General features: G+C 37.3%; 1 protein-coding gene across 6 annotated transcripts in view; it reads right to left on the bottom strand.

Annotated features, from left to right (window-relative positions):
• Positions 1-23,241, bottom strand: part of AKAP11 (A-kinase anchoring protein 11) — a 43,749-nt gene that overhangs the window by 16,837 nt on the left and 3,671 nt on the right. For all 6 annotated transcript variants that reach the window (XM_086881209.1, XM_086881213.1, XM_086881215.1 and 3 more), the window contains exons 2-7: positions 18,740-18,847; positions 12,718-12,834; positions 9,194-9,241; positions 7,709-7,843; positions 6,525-6,789; positions 1,405-6,061 (exon numbers count right to left, since the gene is read on the bottom strand). In XM_086881209.1, the coding sequence (XP_086737335.1) occupies positions 1,405-6,061; positions 6,525-6,789; positions 7,709-7,843; positions 9,194-9,241; positions 12,718-12,834; positions 18,740-18,799 (5,282 nt within the window). In that variant the 5' untranslated portion in view covers positions 18,800-18,847. The remainder of the gene's footprint in view (positions 1-1,404; positions 6,062-6,524; positions 6,790-7,708; positions 7,844-9,193; positions 9,242-12,717; positions 12,835-18,739; positions 18,848-23,241) is intronic.

Below are 23,241 nucleotides of genomic sequence, written 5' to 3'. Positions count from 1 at the left end.
ACCACACCATTCCTAACACTTTGCTCCAATGAGCACAAATCTGTACAAATATGTAGCTGAACTGGAACCCATCAGGGCAATAAAAAAGGTAATTTTTTCCCATTTTTATTTACAGTTATACCAGCACCAGTTCTCTACACAACACAGGGCAGTTTCTCAAGGAACATATGTATTACATACCACACACTAGATGACAAGAGAAGAAACATTTATAAATTCTGTCACAGCAAAATTCTAATATTGCCTCCTTGCCCCCAGTTTAATAATAAATAGTATCTCTTTGAATGTTGTTGGCATATTCTAACTATAATTTTTAAATAAAGTGTCATCTTTGATTCCATAGGTATAGAAAAACACCACGTGACTTTCTTTTCACACATTGAGTAAGGACTCAACCCTGTTGTGCAAAGACCAACAATATACTACTCAAAAGTACTTTTATGCTGTTAGTATGTACATATTTCATATCAAAGCTTGAAAATTTTAGTTCAGTTCCAGTGCAGCCTTTTGCCACTGAACATATAAAAACCAATTCATTGTTCATCATGATGCCCCTCTAAACACCAGAGAAAGAAACCAGTATGAGGAATTCCCCTCAAAAAAAAAATATAGTAGGCACGTAATTATTACTTCAAAATTAAAATGAAAAAAAGGTACGGATTGCTCTTGGACCAGAAAAGATTTCACTCTGATTACAGCACAAGCTGTTTTAGGAAACAGTTGTTTGCCACAAATTTACTGTGGCAAATATCCTACTTGTAGACCTATTAAAGGCAACAGTATGTTACTCTGTGCTAAATACACAAGAATTTCAAAGTCAATTCCTTCGTTATCGTATTACTATTTTATAAGCTAAAGTGTGGCTTAACAAGTTGGTTTTCTTAAAGTAATAGGTTATTTTCTTTCCTAGTAGTAAAGACACTATTACAATACAGCCATAAATAATAAAAAATACTAATAAAAAATGAAGTATTAATACTACAAGGCAATGGCTCATTTGATCAGCATCCGATGTTGAAGAGGAAGTATGAACAGGGATCAAACCTGGATTCTATCATGGCTCATAGATCAACAAAACCTGTTAGTACTAGTATGTACAACTGTAGGTACTATTTTGAAATTGAAACACTAAGTTCCACTTATTGGTCACCTACTGGAACATGTATGTGCTGATACACATAGTATCCTTGGTTTCAAGCTCACAAAGGTGGAAAAAAGCTTTTTTTCCCTAGTTCTGAGTCATTTATATATTAAATATAACCAGAAGAACAAAAAGAAAACATTCAGAACATAATGTATATCTTTCTAAGAATATATATATTAAAATTCCTTCTGAGCACATATTTGTAGTAACAATCCTTTTTTTGGTACAAAATGCAACAAATAAGAGAAAATTAGTATTACCTTATGGTAACTGCCTGACCAATATTAGTCATAGCTGATGTCATTATTTCAGTAGTAAGGCTTTCAGCAAAACTGACTCCATCTTGTCCAATACCACTGTCAGCTGTCAGACTTGTGTAACTCAGCTCTCTTTCTGCTTTCTCTACAGCTGCAGTAGCCCCCTTGTCAGAAAACACTGTCCTCTGTTCTACATCAACGTGAATTTTGGGAATATCGACCTGAAACACTCTTGAATTTTGACAGGCACCACCCAATCCAGAATGACGAAAATGCCTCACTGGAATGCAGGTTTCTTGTGCAGGTAGATGATGTGACATACTTTCTGTACAGTATCGATGTTCCTTCATACTGCAGCATCTGCAGACAGTTCCAGAAAAAGGAGACAGTTTCTCAGTATACGAGAGCTTATCCCCATTTTTTCTGTTTTCAGCCACGTGGAGAAAAGCTGACTCTAAACTCATTTCTAGAGTATCATCTGCTACTTTCCTAGCATATTGTTCTATAGCTTGAATTATGCCTTCACTGTAGCCATTTTCATTTATATTACCTGTACTATGATAGAGTTTATGATCTGGGGAGAAAGGACGAAATGTCCTAGAAAACCTTGTTTTAATGAGATCCCCTGTGACTTCATCAAATTCAGTCTTTGTATACAGACAGGAATCTGTTAGAGACTTTGGCAAACATGCTCCCGACATTTTCAGTTTCTTCCTGACATCACAAGTGATACTGTGAGCAAGGGATTCGGAAAAATGTAAAAACTCTGTACGTTCCATTCTCTGTGCACCAACACTCCTCTCGAACATTTGGTCTTCACCGCGATGAACACTGCTTTTCACTTGCTGTACTGCATCTTTATTCCCTGCTTTAATCAGCTCCAGCCTACCATTCACCTGTGCATTTTGCACAGGAAATGTCTTTCTGCTGTATCTGAGTTTGTTTTTTCTAGCAGCTTGCTGCAAGCCTGATTTAATAGACCTGTAAGCAAGTCTGCTGGCGTACTGATCCACTAACAGCTCAGCATTACCGCCTTCTCTTTTCAGAACCCGGATAACATGATCTGCGTACTCGTCAGTCACACTTTCGCAGCTCGGGTACTTGGAAGTCAAACCTGCTGGGCCTGAGCCTTGTGGTAAAGGAAGCACAGATGAATCTCTCTCCCCCAGACACTGGTCCTGCGCTGGGCCACGCCACTCTTTTGAACTACCATCTTTGTCGCCTTTTCTCACATATGAGAAATCCACCTGGCAGTTAACCCGCTTCAACCTCAACAGCTTGCAATGCCTCGATTTCACTACTTTCTTGGCCTCATTGATGACTTTTCCTGCCATACCACCTGCATAATTCCACAAGGAATCACATGTCTCTTCTGGGATATTTATAAATGCAGTATATCCACATCTTTTCTTCTGCATCCCTAACTGAACCTGCCTACCAGCTTCTCTTTCATTTGTTTTCCCACCTAAATGGGAAGCAGCCCTTTCAGTCGCTACTGAAATGATGTGGCTAGCTAGGCAATCTGCATACTGAATTGTTTTTGCTGAATGCTCTTCCTTCTCAACAGGCATTTCAGAATGATCTTCATCTTCGCTACTTTCCACTTCTTCAGAAAGTGACCGCATGAGTTTCAGCATAAATTCCTCGTTTTCCAAAGAGTCATGTTCAGTTTCGGAGGACTCAGTAACGGATGGATTGTAGGGTGTAGAAGGTGGCGTTGCAGGCGCGAACTCCTTTGCTAATTCTCCCTTGAGTTTCTTGGACAGCTTTCTTAGGTTCCTTTCAGAACTACCTTGACATGGTACCAGAGGAGTAGGTGGGGGTGTATCAGGCATTAAACAGGTATTTCCATGTTTCAGGCTTGATTTTTCTTCCATCTGCGAAGTACCTTCACTGCCGAACATCTCTGAAGAAAAGCTATTTGCATGCAGAAAACAATCAGTCTGCCTGTAATTTAAAGCTCCTGCTGATAGTTTCTGGGTATTGCTTTTTTTGGAAGGCTTGTTTAAGCATGTTATTGAACAGCTTCCTGTGTCAGTACAGTCCTCTAGAACATGCCTAGCAAAAGTCACAGTGGAACAAGGCAGAGGTGATTTTGAAGAAAACTTGTTTCCTTTTTGTTCCTGCCAACAATCTTTAGATTCTAAAAAGCACTGAACAGAATGAGTTGGAGTACGAAATTTACATGGATTATTCAAAGGCAACTGTTGTTGTTCAACAATTATAGAAACATTACTTTGTTTCTCAGCCTCTTGCTTCTTTATCACACACTGTTCTTTTTGATTGGTATCTCTGTAAATCTGCGAGCTCACATTACATGTTAAATTCTCACTGGTGTTGCATAACACAGTTTTACTTTCTTCCACGGATTGTTTTATGACATACTTGGCCAAATGATTTGCAAACATGTTCTTGGGGGAGTCTTCACCAGTACCTTGACCATAAGGTTTTTTATCTGTTACTTTTCTTGTTAAAAAATCTGAATACTCTTCTACTGCTTTTGTTACTCTAGATGAGGTTATGGTTTCATAAGCTTCATTTACAATCATATCTACCATAGTTCCAGAGAAAGTGTTAATGCCTTTTGACCCACTTGTCAATTCTGTATTATTGTTCATTCCAGAAATCCTATTTGTTAGCTTGGTATCATTCTGGTTACAAAAGAGTGATGGAGTACTTTCAGTACTTTGACTGTGATCCAAAGTTAGATAAATATTTCTGAAAGAAGCAACTTCCTCCTCTCTCCTTCTGCTTGTGAAAAATGGATGAGTGGAGTCTTTGAATACTTTTGTACTGTAATCAGCATTTGGAACGGCGGTTACTTTTGCTTTGTAAGCATCAGAGGAAACCTGGTGCTGACAAAGAGCTCTTCCAGCTAAGGGCACAGGTATTGAACTCACAACACCAGAGGTACAAAACAGAGCTTGCTGTACTGTATATTCCTTACTGGAGTCTTGGATTGGCTTTAGTGCTACCCTATCATTAAAATTAGGAGAAACTGTGGAAGTCTGTGTTGACTCTAACATACTTTCTGCACTTACGTATTTGATATTGTCCATGGAAACACTAATGGCTGCTTGTGTTGTGAAGGTCACATCAACCTGAGATAGTTCAATAAATGCCTCCTGAATGACAGATTCAGACAAATCTCGGGCATAGGATCTTACCACTTTGTTTTCATAATCAAATGATGAGGGTTGTGAAGTAGGTGTTGACGGATATGAAAACTGGCATACTTCCATGATTCCCTCAAACACAAGTTCTTCAGCGAGGTCTGCTGCGAACCGTGCAACGGTGTTGGTAAATATTTGTTTCTTTACCTGACGCAATTCTTTCAAAGCACCAGTTATAGCTTCACTCACCAAAAAGTTTGCTATGCCATTAATGGCACGCTCCTTTAGCGAGATTGCTCTACGTCTTCCAATCTCATAAAAAGCCATTTGAAAGACAGAAGAAGTCAACCTAGAAGCCAAATGGCAAAGTGCATTTGTGCATGAAGAAACACCTTTCTGGAGGTCTTTAAATGCACTGCCAAAACTTTTTTCAACTAATTCAGTTGCAAATTTTTGAATGCTATCCCTTATCATTAGTGACTTATGCTTAGATTTTGCTTGCTTCTCTGGTTCCTTACTAATTTTCATTTTGAGATCAGCAGTTTGCCTCTTCTTCTCTTTCGAAGTAACCCTCTTGTGCTTTGAATCATTCTCTGTACACATTTGTTCTGATGAGGACTCAGGAAAAAAAACAGAACCCAGTATTTCACATGAAACACTGTCAGCATACGCTGAGTAACTGTTATAAGCTGCATCACGGTGACCTTGACCTGTCCCATCTCCACCAAGATTAATTCGACACAAACATTCAGAAGAACTGCAACTCCCTAGAGGGCTGAAGGCCGATGTTCTAATGGGGCTGAAGAAGCCTCCATTCTCTTCCCCTGCTGTTTTAACCGGGCGAGGGGAATCTGGGACCTCAAAGATGCTGCTGTACGGTGATTCTGGCTTACGAGGAGTTGGTTTCTTTACATTGGCTGGAAGAGTGGGACGATCAAATTTGAATTTCTGAGGATTCATTGTAATGCTTGCAGAAGACAATTTTTCACGCGCAGTCCTCCTTTTCTGGGCAGGATTCCCTAGGATGGGATCCCTAATAACTTTACAAGAGTTTTCCAAGGCTTGTTCCAGCTCATCAAACTGATCAAAACTATCAAAAAATTCACTCACTTCTGAGTCTGAATCCTCTATACCATCCTTTACTACTGGAATTTTTGGCAGCTGAAGTTTTGCCTTCAAGCTTTTTTGATACCCTTCTTCATCTAAGAAGATGATGGGGCTTGGGCTGGAGCAATCTGACTCAGAGGATTCAGCTGGAGAGGAAGAAAACAACGTTTTACGTAAAAAATTAACACCTTGATCAGAAGGTTTATATGGCTTATAGAAACTCCTTTGTATCCAAGGATCAGAAATTGAAGTTGTAACTGAATTCTTCACTGAGGACAGCTCCTTAAGTGCCAAAATATCAATCAACGTAGAAGATCTGGCAGATGATTTTTGATGTGCAGAACCCACAAGAATCTTTGACTCAACAGCTTCTAAACATTGAGCAGGGATGGTCTGTGAAGCAGCATCTCGATGGTTTTGAGAAGTAAAGCTGCATGTACCTGGACAAAAAAAAAAAAAAAAAAAAAAAAAAAAAAAAATGGGTAAAAAGAGATTGCTTCAGAACCAAGAATTTCCACTTTCCAGAACTACAGCAAACTGGACAGATTTTAGTGGCAACTTCTGGGCTTACTATTATTGCAAAATGCTAGCTCATCTTTCATGATTAAAGCAATCTTTCGTTTTCTTTAAATCCTATTATACAAATCTAATCACTATTTTTTAGCACACAAAGTAGGACAAGATTTAATTTGATATTCATCTGACAATGGGATTAAAATCTTCGGTTTATGAGTTGGTTAGCTGTTGTGAAAAGAGCAAAAATAAATGTTTCAATTGCATAACATCGCTTTACAAATCATGATTAATGTAAAAAAAATTACAATTTATTTACATTTATTTTCTTATTCAATCCCAACAGTCTAATTTTCAAATACCAATTTCTACAAGTGTGCAGAAACTTACCAGCACTTAGTATCTTTGAAGGTTCGTCTTCATCTAAGTGTTCAAAAGCAGTGACAAAATCATCCTCTATTGAAGAAACTGACTGATTGGTGTCATCATCTTCTCCATGGGTTGTCTCTGTTTGATGTTTTTGTGCAAAGTTTATTTCCACTGCATATCTTATGCCTGTGGTATACTTGCTTAGCAAGGTAAATATATAATCAACTTTGATCCTTGGGAACGAAGGAGACAGTCTCATCACACAAAACAGTTCAGGAAGCTGATTCTTGAAAAAGAGAGGAACGAGAAAACAAACACAGCAATCTTCAAGGGATTCCTTCAATGCATTTTTATGAAGAGTAAATACTTCTAAAATATTTTAAATACAAGAAAATGAATTCAACAGTTTGTGCAGAGAGATAGCTGGAATGACTTATGCATTTTTGTAAGGTCTTCATTCTGAATAAATCATTGCAATAATGTAACACAACTATGATAACATGTATCCAAAAATTCCTGTTAAAAATTTGTGGAGGAACACAGTATTTCAGAGCATGTTTATGCTGTATAATATTTCAGTTTATAGGATATCTATTTCTTCAAGGTACCTTTAATCTTATATGCAATATTTGTACTTGGAATGAATATAATTAGCATGGTAATAATGGAAACAATATAGAAATAAAAATAATGGAAATTATATCATTCATAGCATTTACAATTTTTTTTTTTTTAGGAAAAGCAATCACTGAGTTTTATGAACACCAGACATTCCCTTAACTTTGGGCGCCTCTGTTTCAACAAAAAAAGTCCACTGAAGATGAAAGCTATCTGAGCAGAGCAAAAATAGGTAAGTTGACAAATTTCATATTCTATCCAAATTGCCAGTGAAGAGGACTATAGCCTAGCAGAAGCATGGGATCAGCACTGTAATTAAACACCTGTTAAGTATTTTCTGTAAACAATACAGCACAGTTTATTTTCATGACACAACAGAAATATAATGTTAATACTACTGTGGCTAAGATGGCCCAAAACCAAAAGCTAGACTAAATAACAATAATAATTATTATTAATATACATAATTTATATTTATCTAATTTATATTAATTATAATTTAACAATAACAATAAATAATAAGACTAATGTCTTTAGAAGGCAAAATGTAATGCTGCTGACAATCAAGAAGACACAAAAAATTTTACCTGATTTTTCATGACATAAGGTTTTGCCAAGGATTTCTTTATGTCTTTTAGAAATATGGCCTCGTTTTCTTTTAGTTTGCGCAACTGGAGCGATTTCAGAACATCTGGAAGCTCTACAGAAACAGCTGACAACTCCTGATTTTAAACAGAAAACATTGAGAATACAAAATCAAAAAAATAGCATGCAAATGACAGTAGGGTTGATTTCACACCTCCCCTAAATCCTAACATCTACTAATTCTGGTCAAGTTTTTCTTTTCTTCCCTACTTCTTACTCTATCCTCCACTTACTCTCTCAAACTGTGATATAAAGCTTGTGTAAGCAAGATTTAATTCAGTCCATACTTGGAAGATGCCTAAAAGTCATAAAGCAGAACCCTGAATGTGCTGAAAAGCAGCTGCATGTCCTACAAAATACCCAGCTACACCAACCTCAGCTAATGATGGTTCTCAATGGATCTCTACATGTTCTTTGTGCTTTATTGGAACAGTGTTCTGGCTCCCTATCACAAAAACATGAGCAAGGCACTTCTTTAACATGACCCTGGAAACCTTTAGATTTATCTAAAACAAAAAGGCCTACGAAAGAGTTACAATTTTCTTTTTCAACAGCCCAAACACTGTCTATCCCTGTGGTTCAAAGCAAATCTCCACAAACACGTTCTGTCCAACTGTCTCTAAATTCCATCTAACACTAAATGATCAAACAGTTCTTACCCATACTTGAAAGAACATCTAGTATTATAATTTGAAGAATTAGCAACATTGATCTAATATGGAACACAAATGGATTCACAGTTTCTGCTTTACACTTGAAAACATCAGCAAACTATTTATTACAAGCAATGTCTAAAAAGATCTAGACAGAGTAGAAACATGGAATTTTACTGAACATGTGTTATGAATTATACTGATATGTAAACTGCACAGGAAGACTAAATCCTTAACTTATGAAAATGGCATACCCTAACTCTCGTAGTTTGCTACACTACACCTTTTAAAATAATATTTCCTTATCTAAATCTCCAGATTAACATCTTGAGATATAATCATAATACTGACTCCTAAACCTCCACCAGCAATTTACAGAGGTCAGATCAGTAAAGTTTAATTTCACACATGCAACTGCACCATATCAGTAAGTACAACTCAACTAAGTGTAAGATAACAAACCAAAATAAAAAAAAAGCATCCACACAACCAGCTGAGGTCCTTCCCACCCAAACACCCCTCCCATCCAATCATCCTGTCCCACTGCATTTAAGTTGTTCCAGCACATCCTAGTACAAAGACTGACCCAGATAACTGATTATCATATTAAAATAATTATTTTTCAACCTTTCAATGACATTTGAAACTTAGGTTTCCAAATACTAAGATACATCTATTCCATTTCTTGAACACCAAATTTCTTACATTTAAAAAATTTAATGTAATGTAATGTGCTACTTAGAAGAAATTTTCCAGTATAGATATATACTGTACCTGCAAGTGAGCAGTACCCATCTCTTCCACAAAACCTATAAACGTAATCTGTAAAATAAATACATGAGTACAGTCAAGTACAGTAAAAATGGGTTTTGGTTTCCTGCAGATATTTAAGAGTTAAAAATTCAGCAGACTTTAAGTCAAAGCTTTATTCTACTGCCACAAAAAACATACCTTAGGGCAGCACAGCTTGCTCAAACAGTAGCACACAGTCATACATAAAGAATGGTAATGTTATACTATTTGACTTGAGAAAGGTCAGAACAGACTGAAGAGCACAGCCAACATTTAAAACTCACTACATGGGAACTATTCTAGTGTCTGGTATATACAGAGCAACACATACAAGCCTCATTACATTTGTTAAAATAAAGATGATTTTGCAAAGATCAGTGCTCATCTATCCTTGCTTCAGGCTGGGCAAAAACAATTCCAGTCTGAAATCCGTCTATGCTGATAAACTGTTACACATTTGGATATACTGAATAAAGCATAATGCCAACACATTATGCAATTTACCATGTAAATTGATTAGCCTAAGGCCAAAACACAACAGATTACTTAAGCCACATGTTTGCATGCCTTTGCCAAGTAAGCAAACCCTAACATAAAAGAATTTAAATAGTCAACCTACAAAAAAAAAAAAAAAAAAAGTCTTGTCAGGCTCAGGAACCTTGAGTATGCAGAAATATCAGTTTTATCTCAGCTTTTTGCACTTGTGGAAAAGGGAGATATTTTATCACATATTGCCCCTCTCTTTTGTCTACAGGTATTTTGTACCATTCAACACAGACTGAAGAGAGTCAGTCACTGCTCAAACTTTGTTTCAAATGCCAGATTTCCTTAGCTCTCATTTATTATTTCCCTAACAACAAATCAATAGGCCATCTGCATACCAAAAAAAAAAAAAAAAACAAACAAAAAACACCAAGACATTTATTTTCAAAATAAGGGTGTCAGAATATAAAATTTGCTTTTTGCTTCCATTTTGTAGATATGGAATAAAGGACAAAGACTAAGTACTTCCACTGATGTTTGAAATTTAGTTTTATATGGTTTGGGTTCCATTTCTTCAGACCACTATAAAATAGACTGATTTTTAAGCTATAAGTCATAAATTTGCAGCAGCTACTCCAGTTACTCCAAAGAACACCACCATGTTTATACTGATATATTATTAACTTGTTCAGCTACCTGCTTGTATATACAGAGAATCTCTTCATGTACGGAGCTAGAAAAAACAAATGGCCAGAATTCTATTCTGAACAGTATTTGTGTTTTGAATACGTCCTTTCAAAGTGTGAGTAAAATACAAACCCCAAATTTTATTTTCAACTGAAATCATACTATGAAAAATTCTGTCTTGTTTATTTCAGGAGCTGGATTTCATGCTAGGAAAAAGATCTTATGCTTCCAGTTAATATCTTCCTGCTTACATCCACTTATCCTTATGTCAGGTATGACAAGATCATAAAGGAAATAATGCTTCTCTGTAGCATTCCAAATAGCTCCAGATAAATGACACATCTGCAGCACCATATTCACTGTGTTAACTGTGAAACAATCCTATTTGAGCAATGTTACTCTTCAACTCCTACACCTTCTCTTCTACTCCTACACAATTCATCTGCACAACACCTGCAAGACATTCTTCAACTTCTACATTTTTTTATCTGTACAGTACATACAATATGAACTGAATTCCTCCACAAAAGGGGAAAAATATCAAACAATTTAAACTACCTGGGAAATAAACTAGTTCTCTAAAGAAGATTTTGAGAGGCTCTAGAGTTTGTTACTTTTGGGGTTTTTTTTGGCAGTTTTGCTTTGGTTTTTTAACGAGTGTTTATTTTTTGTCTTCTTACATGTCCCTTCCTCTTTCTCAAGATAATGATTCCAACCCTTATCTTCTCCCATGGGATAACTCATCGTGAAAGACAGGGCAGTGAGCAGAAGTCATAGCTATGAAGGGCAATATTACACTGAGATCAGCAGACAGCTGTCAAAGGGACCACAACACTACTGAGTCTGTCTATTTTTGCCGTGATGACAAGGCTAATCTGGATCTCTTTATTGTGGTCAAACCCCAGTTTTCACAGAAAAAAAAAAATCACCTTTTAACACCTTGAATATGTCTGAAGTTAGTAGATCAGTTCAAAAGTTATTGGGGAGTAGGCCAAGGAAATAAAAAGGACATCAGTAACACAAATCCTTTCTTTAAAGTAAAAATAAGTGTATGAGACACTGTATTCGAAGGCTTACACCATGGGTACAAAGGAAATAGTACAGGAAAACCTAAATTCTGGTTTTCTCAAGTCTGAGTTTTTCTAACATCATCGTCCATGTAAGAATCTTTTCCTGTGTTTTCCTAGGGAAAAAATACCTGTTCTGTGACAGGATATTGACCCTCTTACATTTCAACCAGAGGGCTCTTAAGTGCTTGATCTCATAAGGTAACTAAATATAGTCAGCTATCTTTCTCCACAGGGATCATCACTGCAGGCATATAAAACATGTTCCCAGCTATTTGTCAGGTATTTTCTACAGGACAAAAAAACCTTCATAGATTCTAAAGTATGGGCTGCCTGATCAGATAAAGACAAGGTTTTGCTCACACCTCCACTGCATAGCCCTTCAGCCTTACATTAATCTGTCATAGCTTTCATCCTTTGCAAATTCAGTTTCTTACCTGCTCCCCAAATGTCAACCCATGACTGTATCCACTCAGTTACACACACAACCTCTGGTGTTATCCAGGCAACCCTAACACATCAATCAGCCTCTTGTTACTGCTCATGCAATTATCAGTATTCCCTAACCACTTCCTCAGTTGTCTTTGCTTCAATTCTCTCTATGTCAGCCCCACTGCATGGCCTGTTCAGGTCAGCCTCTCACTGTCCAAGCTCCTTGTCAGATCTGTCAATTACAAATTAGGAGTCTCATAAAACCCATAATACAAGTTACATGGTACATCTTGCTTTTACTTTTTTTCTTTTCCCTTTGGGGGAAGTTGTTGTTAGCCTTGTAACTCAAACAGTTCTAGTAATTCCTCTTTACAGCTTGAGATTTACCTAGATAATCCCACATTCTGTCAGGCCTACTTCTCTCCAGACCTTGTCCAGCTTTCAAGCTTTTTCATAAAGTCTAGACCTGCAATTCTGAGGGTTCAGTTTTTTTCTTCAGACCTGAATCAAAATGTTCTGCTACTTTGTTAGGATACCATCTATACAACCTTGATGCAGTGCTCACAAATGCAGTACACCCAAGTCATCTATTTACACACTTTGGTTTTCTAGTTTCACAAATCCTCCAAAGCAGAGAAATGTCACCTTGAAATGTCACAGCCTTTGTAAGACTTCAGTGACTAAATTCAGGAATGACAATAGGGGGCATAGATTTTAAGGCCAGTAACTTGCAGCATTGTTCCTATTTACTATCCTGCAGCTTTCCATACTGCTTCGAGAGATGTCGTTTTCAATCGTAGCCACAAAATACGTGTAAGTGGGAACATTACAGCAAACCTCAATAAAATAATCTTGTTCGTCCCGATTTAAGCATTCCTCTGCTGATACACTGCATAACTCTTTCCTGCTGTGTAGCAGTGACTTCATTGAGTGCAGGATACTTTCACCAAAACTCTGAAAAACAATGAAAAAAAAATTAAGAAAAAATGCATGTTCAGTTTCAGATACATGCTCCATCCATCTATTTGCTGCTCCCCACAAGTTTTGCTACTCTGATTATTATTTCAAATTAGTTTGTACATAAATCACCAAGTTTGAAGTTTAAATTTACTTCAAGACATGAAACTGAAGCAGGTACATTTTCTTCAAGCAATATTTTATTCCAAAATAGTTTTACATTCTATATTTTAACAAAAACAGAAAGATGAGAACAGAAAGAAAAAAAGAACAGATGAATCCAAGAAGAAATCCAAATCCCATCTATTCCTTGCATTGCACCCTGTATATGGAACTTTTCCATCAGTTTTTCCTTAAATAGGATGAAAAGCAATTTTAGCCAAGAAAAGTAATGGAGGTGGATTCAAAAGTCAGAGGGGAAGAAGACAAACAAACTAAAACGCCCAAGTAAATCCACATACACTCTTACCCATTCCATGAACATAAAACAACTGTGACTTAATCCCATGTAAATACTTGTAACATTTCTTGTAATTACACTTATGGTGACATGCAAGCAGCCAGAGATGACTAAAAAAGGCTGAAGAATCCAAGACTTTCTCCCAGTGTAATAAAGCATAGCAGAACAAAAGAATCAATACTATGAAGGCAAATAAGAATACAGAACAACAAAAACTGATTCACTCAGCTTGTAAAAAAGAAAATATCCTCTCAGTTGTTTTAGGAACCCAGCAATCTTTTTTTAATTTAAAATTTTCATCTTCTCTAGCAAATTGGAAGGTTAAGAAGACAAGTAAGAACATAGATGGTTAAAAATTATTAACCCAGTAATTATTCTCTATAAGACTGCCCTGTTAAAAATTACATGAGAAATCAATCTGTCCAATTTATGACAAGGTACTTCAAATTTTCCTAGCTTCTCAAACAATAGCAGAAGTGCTAGATAGCCAAATTTGGACAGAGAATGTTTTGCATTTCTGGTACTTCCACATCCATTTATAGGAAAAAGTGATCTTACATATTACAGTTAAACCTCAAGAAAGATTTTATTTTTTCTCTGTATAAAAATCAGTATCAAATACTACTATGTTGAAAGCCTAATTATTAGAGCAATGTCACTGTGGTTGTGCTCAGGGCAACACAAAATTAGGAAGGCACTTCTAGAATGAACAGACAAAACAAAACAGAACTTTGGGATCTTTGAAATTGCCAAAATACATTTCAGAATGCTAGCCAACAAGGCTCAGACTGTTACACTGACAGCCAAGGTCAAGTAACACTAAAGAAGTCAAAACAGTAAGTTTTCTAGAAAAGTAACAGCTAAACTATTCTTAAAGTATTTTAGGCAGTTATTGGGTCATTTGAAATAAATTAACGAAGCGTTCACCTAATTTCCACTTTTATCTATTCCCTTGCCCACATATGTTTAGCTACAATTTGCTCCCACTTTCTACTTTCCAAAGAATGCTGTCAATGCCTTTCTCTAATTCTCTGGATCTTCCAAATTTACAGGAGGCTGCAATACCAATTGCTGCTCAAAGACTGTTCCCCAGTAATTCCTTCATTCATCTTGTACAAAAGTAATTTGTGAAGACAAACAAGCATATTGAAATGTCTCATTTTCAGCTTCTACAATAATTTCATCAGTAACAACATTAAAAATAGTAATTAGGGGAGAAAAAAAACATGACCTACTTTTTTTTGCAATCTGATAGTGCTCCAATTTGAGAAGGGATCATTGTTATTCTCTAGTTGGCTTTTCTAAAGCTACAAACTATTACACACACCTTATTTATAAAAACGTACCTTTCCCTAGTTAACATCTGAAAGGCAGAATGGATTACTAAGAACCAGAGTATGGTATGATGAACTACTGAGGTGAAGGAAAACTCAACATTTTGGAGAATATTAAGTTGAAGAAAAAGAAAGATGAAACAACTGGAAAACTCTCCCTAAGGTCTGGGAGGGCCAGCATACAAGATATATGCAAGTCTGGTAGCCCATGGTGGCACTATGCAACTGAAGAGATAAAATATCCATAGGTAAAATGAGGAGGAATGAAGGTACATTGTTTGGCAGATCATATTAATGAATATAAAAAACCCTAAAATGTGAAAGCATATAAATTAACAGAAACATACACAGAAGAAAAAAATTCATCTATCTGGACTTCTGTAGATCACTTAAATATAATAAGAGTTAACAAAACCAGATAGAGACAGAATTAACTAAAAGAGCTGTCTTTGGAAATGAGGACTTTGCCTGGATGGAGATAACAAAGGGGGAGCTTTGCAAATAGTTTATATAGGTCAGTAAGCAACTCCTTCAAAATTTATCTTGCAAATGATGCCAAGCACCATCATCATTAATAAATTTAATGAGCAAGAAAATAAATATGAAATGAAGATGATTGATAATTTGAAGTAAGCAGGTGTCATCAGCTAAAAAGGAGAATAGCAAACCATACAGGAAGAACTTCCTCAGCATGAGTGTTTTAAAAAACAACCATAAGAAACACAAAGTTATGTCCTCAAAAACTAAAAGCAAGCTTTACAATTGAATTGCAAATTCACAAGAAATAAAAGATTTTGACTTCTTGATCATGGCACAGCAATGAATGAATGGTCAATATGATCCTGCACTGAAAATAGCAAACATCATCCTTTAGTGAAAGAACTGACATCAGAGTCACTGAGAAGGACATCCTGTGTAATTTCACATACAGTATTATCCACATGTAAAAAGAAGATTAACTCACAACAAGCACAGAAAGTAGGACTATGAAGGATAATCACTGGAATACAGAGGCTTTCATACAGAAGCAGACTAAAACCTTAGTTTACAGAGTTTCCAAAAACCAAGGCTAACAGAGGACAGATCACCAATTGTAAAAAAAATACAAAGGATGAACATCAGCAAAAGAAAAGAAATTATTTAAGCAGAAGAATAAGGGTATCCATGAACAAACAGGTATAAATTTGCTGGGAGGAGCTTCAGCCTGAAATTCGTCTCAGTCATTACCACAGTGTGGTTCAAAAAGATAAAACCAGTGGTAAATTTGGGGGGAGGTGCTATTATTCCTAGGTCCCCTACCCCTCAGCTACTACTGTCCGCCCTGCAGCGGCCAGGGAGGCAGGGGAGGTAGATTAGTTTGCCAGAGGAGACCCTAAAAACGAGCTTTTTCCCTTAACTGAGATTGCAGGTGCAGCTTTATTTCTTGGGATCCTTTGGGGTGAGATGCAGAAGGGAAAGAGGAAAAGGTATAGATAAGCAGTCCTTTTTCAAGGCAGGGGAAAGGGGTGTGGGGGAATTTACACAACCAATAAGGGGAACTGGGGAGAACAAGATAAGAGAAAGAACTTACAAGTCTACATTTTTGGAGGTACATTTTTTGGGTCATACCATTTTTCCTAACTGCATTACAACATTGAGGTGTTTCAAAGCCCTCATTAACTAAGAGGCTATATTTAGTAACTTTTTTATAATCTTATCCTTATCAAAATTGTTCTTGTGACAGCAGAGGACTGGACCCAATTTCAGAGAAATCTTCCTATGCAACAGACAATGACGCAAGTTCTCTCACAATCCTGAACTAGGAGATGCAACTACATTAAAAGCTGAAAACTAGCAAGTTCCCAAGACTATCACCTCAGTTCAGGTAAGGACAAGAGGTCATCTTCAATGAAAGAATGTTATTTTTTTTCATAACTAGTATATTTTCAATGTACATCAACATATGGGCAAAAAACACCAAAGCAATCTATAAAGCTCTACTTGATAGGCCTCTAGGACTTGGTATTCTTCCCTCACATAAAGTCTTGCAAGAAATCCTATTTCATTCACAAGCACAGATTTCAAATTTACCAAGTTGTGCCAGGGGAAAACCAAAAATACTGTCAAGGTGCTCAGATATGAACAGTGGAAATCCTTCTCACACCTCTAGCTCAACTGAGCAATTCAAAGATTTGCAGTGTTTCAGCAAGTCAAGAAGAATTATCAATCATCACAGTACATTGGAGTAGATATTTGATCTCACGAAATGTTTTGAAAACCAACTGTTTTCTAATATTTCCAACAACCTATAAGATGCCACAATCTCTAGTGAAATGAAGAGCAGTGCTGGACAGCCACACTTCCTCTGACCCTGAGTAACAAAGCAGCTCTTCCTGATTTCATCTGCTGTAAGATTTAAAGGGACTGAATATTCTGAGGTAATTTTGTAAAAATAGAAACTAAAGCTTTAAATATACATACCAAAACTGTGCACTGACTTTTTAAGAGCTACTACTGCAATAATTCCTGTTAGCCGTGACAAAGTATTACAAAGAGGACAGGAATCAGACTGCAATCTTCTGTAAATCAACAGAAAGTGAAACACAGTGCAGTTCTGACCACCCTACTGCCTGGCTCTGTGAGAATGAAAGCTCCACACCATAACCTAAATAGACATCTCACAGGTAAACATCAAGAGGAGGCAGCCACAAATCAAAACAATGGAGTCTGGCTGCAGGAAAATGCAGAATTCTGCAAGAAGAGTTGAATTATTTTTTCTAGAACCACACAGTCCAGAATGTTTAATAGCAATTAATGAAGTAGTTCACAGAGGTAGTATTTTAAGCAACTATTACAGTGAGGAACCACTGGTCACTGTCATTATTAGAAAGATGCTTCTGTAACCCATAACCTGGGCAGAGAGGGCGGTATTTGTTTTGTTTAGTAAATTGAAACAGGAAAAGAAATAAAGGACAGATTTTAGAAGTTCTTTAAAAGTAAGTTTACGTTCAGTTTAAGGATGCAAAATTACTTGACTGTGGTGAAGATCTCTATTTGAGCTGAAGAGTTTTCATAAACCAGTAAAATACAAGTTTTATGCCATGTGTCTTAAAGTGAAAGATTATTACAAATTGTTTAATATAGAGCAGTGAACATTCCATGTCAGGACCTGGAACAACTGGCTACCTGCCTGTCTGTCTCCTAACACTTTCCTCTGCCTTCGAACAGGACATACACTACAGACACTGTTTCTTTAAAACAACAAAATCTGCTCTTGAAATACAATAATACAATTTTTACTTGACAGGATGCGTTCTTGCTCAGTTTCTCCTCTTACTGTTGCAGCAATTTGCAAATAAGAAAGCTATTAATAACCAAAAAAGACAGAAAATTACTCATGTGTGTTCAACTACCTAAAGAAATACAATTACATAAATAAATCTAGTTTGTCCTTCAGGATAAACTGCAACTTTCATTTCATTTCATTTCATTTCAATTCATTTCATTTAGCACCTATAGAAGTTGCAAGAAAATTTTAGGAACATTTATATTCTCCAAATTCAAGTGACAAAATTTAAAAAAATAAATTAACTTAATTTAATATTAGAAATCCCCACTAATATCCTTTGTAAGTGCTAAACATATTTTCTTTTTCACTAAGGCACTTCCTAAACGTTCATGCAAACACAAGGATAAACCAGACCAGGCACCAAGATCTAAAGATGAAGATACTACAAGCACTAACACAGGCTTTGCAGATTTCAGTAAGACTATACAGTCATATTTTAATTTATTATATATAAACTCAAAAAATCTGCTCTAAAATAAAAGCTATATTTTAATAAACAAGTTGAATTCTAGGAAATTAATACATCACAATTTTATCAGATCATCTTGAAAGACAAAAGCACCCTTTCCTTAAATTATGCTGTCTCACAGTCCAATTATACTAAATATACCTAAATGCAAAGCAAAAGCGATTTCTTTGCCTCCCTGAAATGTCAAACAACCAAAATTACAACATAGAAAAAAAAACCCACACAAAAAACCCAAATAAATCAATTCACTTGCTTAATTATTAGATCGAAAAGCTCTAAAATACTTTTTTTATTTAAATACAGATAATTACCTTTTCAACAGATATTCTTGATTTCATGCGATTGCCCTGAGCCCTGGCATACATGTCCATGATCTTATCAATTTTGGTACTTGATGAAAGACGTCAGCTCAAAAATGCCTACAAAAAACATTTATATTTGATTATTTTATGTTTATCCATTTAGTTCACATCCACTCTAAAAATGCAAGCAGACAAAACAAGAACCAATAAAAAGAATTAAAAAGCACTTTTAAACTGGGAAAGATTAAACAGCACACCATCCGTACTGACAGCTGCCTTTAAAAAAGTACTGCCTAAATGACCTTCAAAACCAGGCATGAAATGCAGAACACAGACACTTAGCGGTATCATTTAACTAGAATTTCAAGGCTGCATTGGGGGTGGGGAGGAACATTTCATTAAATATTGTTTCACTGTCACTCATATCATCACTCTTGCTCCCTGATTCCCCTCGGGGTAGCCCAGTCTCTACTGGCAAAACACAGCAGACCACATGCTTTTACCAGCACCCTCAATTGAGCAGGTCACAAGAGTTTCTGCTCGAGTCAGCTGCCCTTATTTATCCTAATTCTAACACCAAGAAGATAAAAAAACAGAAGGTATTTTCTTTAAGTTTCCCTCTTTAACCAGCAGCAATGGATCCAGTTTGTTTCATTCATCTTTGCATCCAACAAAATAGGCAACCGAATTTTAATAAAGACAGAAAGCATGTGGTGAGCTTTTAAGTTCTATGGAAGTTTGAATACTTCCTGTTTTCCCATGGTCACACAATTTAATCAGGAAAAAAAATTCCTAGACTATACAAAATAAACCAGGCAAGAAGCAAGTATATGTAAAAATGATTGCAAAGATAAAGAAAATAAACATCACGACATCAAAGAATGGGTCTTCACACAATTGACCAGACTTGTTTTGTCGATCACATCTCAAGCACATAGTTAACCTTTACATGGGAAATAAAATTTTATATGGGTTTGGTCTTGAGTATAAGTCATTTAAATAAGAAGATCAGCAGTGTCATCAACTATTCTTCATCTTTCTCTACCTCAGCACCTCTAAAAGTAAAACTTCAAGAATATAATAGCAAGAGGTTATTATTAGGTATATCTATTTGCATTTCACTTTGATTTCTGCTTCCCTTCACAAAGACGAAATAGCTAGAATCTTAGAAAATAAGTTACACTTAGGCAAATAAACTGCAACATTTTCAATTCTAGACCACAGCTTATCTCAAGCTTGGAAAATTAAAACAATTACATGAAGTAGAGAGGTGCATGACCACAGACTATGTATATAATAAATACAAACAAAAAATTAATTACACAGTAAGCTATGGCTAGAAGACTAAACACAACAATGCTTCTCCTACAACTCACGTGTTTAAAAGAAAAAAATTCACAAAATATTATCTGTCAATAAAAAGAAATTCATTTCACCTGTCCCTACTGCTCCATCTTAAATGGCTAATTCAGTAAAAATCCAAGCCATACTGGGGAAATACTCTTAAGACATTCCTTGTCAAAAGAAAAGCAATCTATACAAAAAAGTTGGGTTTTCACACAGGTACATCAGCTCTACATTTTTGGATGTGAAATTATTATCCATTTTCAATACAACAATGGTCCAGTCATGTGAGAAGTACACAAACATTAACACTAACTGAAAAGGAAGTGAAAGCACTGACAACAAAAACAGCCTGGAAATAGATCATTTGTATAAATTAAAACTACCGTTTAAAATTGCTTTTACTTCTGGATATTGAATTTGACTATTAAATTTAATTTCCTCCTATTGTTAACTCAAAAAAGGGAATAAATGGCAGAAACATCACATGTAAGAGGAACGGGACTTTCCTGTTGCTAAGTATCATCAGACAAACAAAAAAAGGGAAAAAAAAACGATCACACAACTGATTTAGGAACACCCACACCATCCTTACCCTTTTAGCAAGTTGGATTACCTTAAATGCACACACCATAGGCATGAGGAGTTGGAAGTTTCTGTGCTGCTAGGAAGCTACAACTTAGTTGCCATTACTGGAACTTGGAGGGAAAAATCCCACAGCTGGAGTGTGGCTGTGGATGGGTACAGGCTGTTAAGAAGGGACAGGCTAGGAAGGAGTGGCTGAATGTTGTCCTCTACAACAAGAAATGGATGGAGTGTGAAAAGCTGTCTGTGAAGAACAGCCATGAGCAGGCTGAAAGCACACTGACAAAAGAAACAAAACAAGGTATTGACAGAACCTTGTGGTTGATCCAGGGAAGCCTACTGAGGAAGCCTTCTTGCTCCAGCTATGGGAAGCATCTTACTCACAAGCCCTTATCCTGCTGGAAGCCTTCAATCACCCCAATATCTACTGAAAAAGTACCACAGCAAGCTATTTCAGGAGGGGACTCCTGGAACGCATGGAGGATAGCTTCCTAAGACACATAATAGACAATCCTGATCAGAGGGGATGCAACACTGGACCTGTTAGCCACCAACCTAAGTGAGCTAGTCAGTGACGACAAGATTGGTGAAAGCCTGGGCCACAGGAGTCACACACTGGTGGTGTTTGCAGACCTGAGGGACATGAAACAGGCAAAGAGTACATTCAGGATCCTAAGTTTTGGAATAGCACGTTTCTGGCTGTTAAAGCACCTAAATCCATAGGACCCCCTGGGAAACTGTCCTCAGAGATATGGGAGCAGGATAGAGCTGGCAGATCTTTAAGGATACTTTCCATAAGGCCAAAGAGCTACCAATCCTTGGGTGTAAGAAATCAGAAAAGGAAGGCATGACACTAAAATTGTTGAGTTGAGACCAAACTAAGAGCAGCTGAGCTCAAACTACAGGGCAAGTAGATGAACAGGCGGTGGAAGCAGGGACAGGTATTCTGGGAAACGTACAAGGACACTGCCCAGTTTTGCAGGGATGAGGACAGAAGGCTAAGGTGAAGCTGAAGTTGAACTTGGCAAGGCATCAAAGAATAAGAAGGGCTTGTACTGTTATGTCAGAGAAAAATTCAAAGAAAATGCATTCCCACCAATGAACACAACTAGTAAACTGGTAATAACAGAAGAGATGGCTAAGGTACTCAACTTCTTTGCCTCAGTCTTCACTAGCAATCCCTCTTCCCACACCTCTCCAGAGAACAGACTGGGAGAGCAAAGAGAAGATCAGGTTTGTGACCACCTGAGGAACCTGAATGTATGTAAGTCTATATGACCTGTCAAGACACGTCCCAGAGTTCTGAGAGAACTGGCTGATGTAGTTATCAAGTCGCTCCATCATATCTGAAAAGTCATGGCCTTCAGGTGACTGGAAAATGGGAAACATTGTACCCACCTCAATAAAGGGTAAAAAGGCAGAACCTGGGAACTACTGACCTGTCAGTCTCACCTCTGTGCCTGAGAAGATCATGGAACAGATGCCCCTAGAAGCTGTGCTTCTCCACACATGGAGACAGGGAGGTGACTATGGACAGCCAGCACAGTGTCACCAAGGACAAGTCCTGCCTGACCAGCCCAGTGGCCTTCTGTGATGGGGTGATTGCATCAATGGACAAGCAAAGAGCTACAGATGTCCTCTATCTAGACATCCATAAGGCTTTTGACACAATCCCCCAAAACATCCTTCTTTCCAAATTGGAGAGATATGGATTTGATGGGTGGAATGTTCATTGGATAAGAAACTAGTTGGATGGACCCATCCAGAAGAGAGCAGAAAACAACTCAAGGTCCAGATGGACACTGGTGACAGGTGGTGTCCCTTAGCAGTTTGCAGCAGGACCAGTGTTATTTAGTATATTCATTAATGACATGAGCCATGTGAATCAAGTGCACCCTCAGGAAACTTGCAGAAAACACCAAGCTGAGTGGTGCAGTTGACATGTGTGAGGGATGGGATACTATCCAGAAGGACCTGGAGAAGCTCAAGCAGTGGGTCCATGTGAAAGTCATCAGGTTCAACAAGACCACACTCAAGGTCCTGCACCTGAATTGGGAAAATTTCCAGTGTCAATACAAGCTGTAGAATGAACCAATTAAGAGCAGCCCTGAGAAGAATGACTTTGGGGGGTGGTGGTGGACAAGAAGGTGGACATGACCCAGCAATGTGCGAGTACAACCCAAAAAGTCGACCACATCCTGGGCTGCAGAAGAAAGCCAGCAGTGATTCTCTGCTTTGGTGAAACCCCACCTGCAGAGCTGCTTCCAGCTCTGGGGTCCTCAGCACAGGAAACACATGGATCTGCTGGAGCAGGTCCAAAGCAGGGTCACAAAAACGATGAGAGGGATGGAGCACCTCTGCTATGAAGACAGAATGGAAGAGTGGAAGTTGTTCAGCCTAGAGAAGGCTCTGGGAAGACCTCACAGAAGCCTTTCAATATTTAAATGAAGCTTATAAGAATGACAGGGACAAACTTTTTAGCAGCACCTGTTGTAGTAGAACAAGGAGGAATGGCTTTAAACTAGAAGAGGGTAGGTTTAGATTAGGTACAAGAAATCTTCTCCAGTCAGGGTGGTGAGGCA

Source organism: Cyanistes caeruleus, chromosome 3, assembly GCF_971803275.1.
Source record: "Cyanistes caeruleus chromosome 3, bCyaCae1.hap1.1, whole genome shotgun sequence".
Lineage (NCBI taxonomy): Eukaryota > Metazoa > Chordata > Aves > Passeriformes > Paridae > Cyanistes > Cyanistes caeruleus.
Note: the sequence above shows the minus strand (reverse complement) of the source record. Positions and strands in the feature narration are given on the sequence as shown.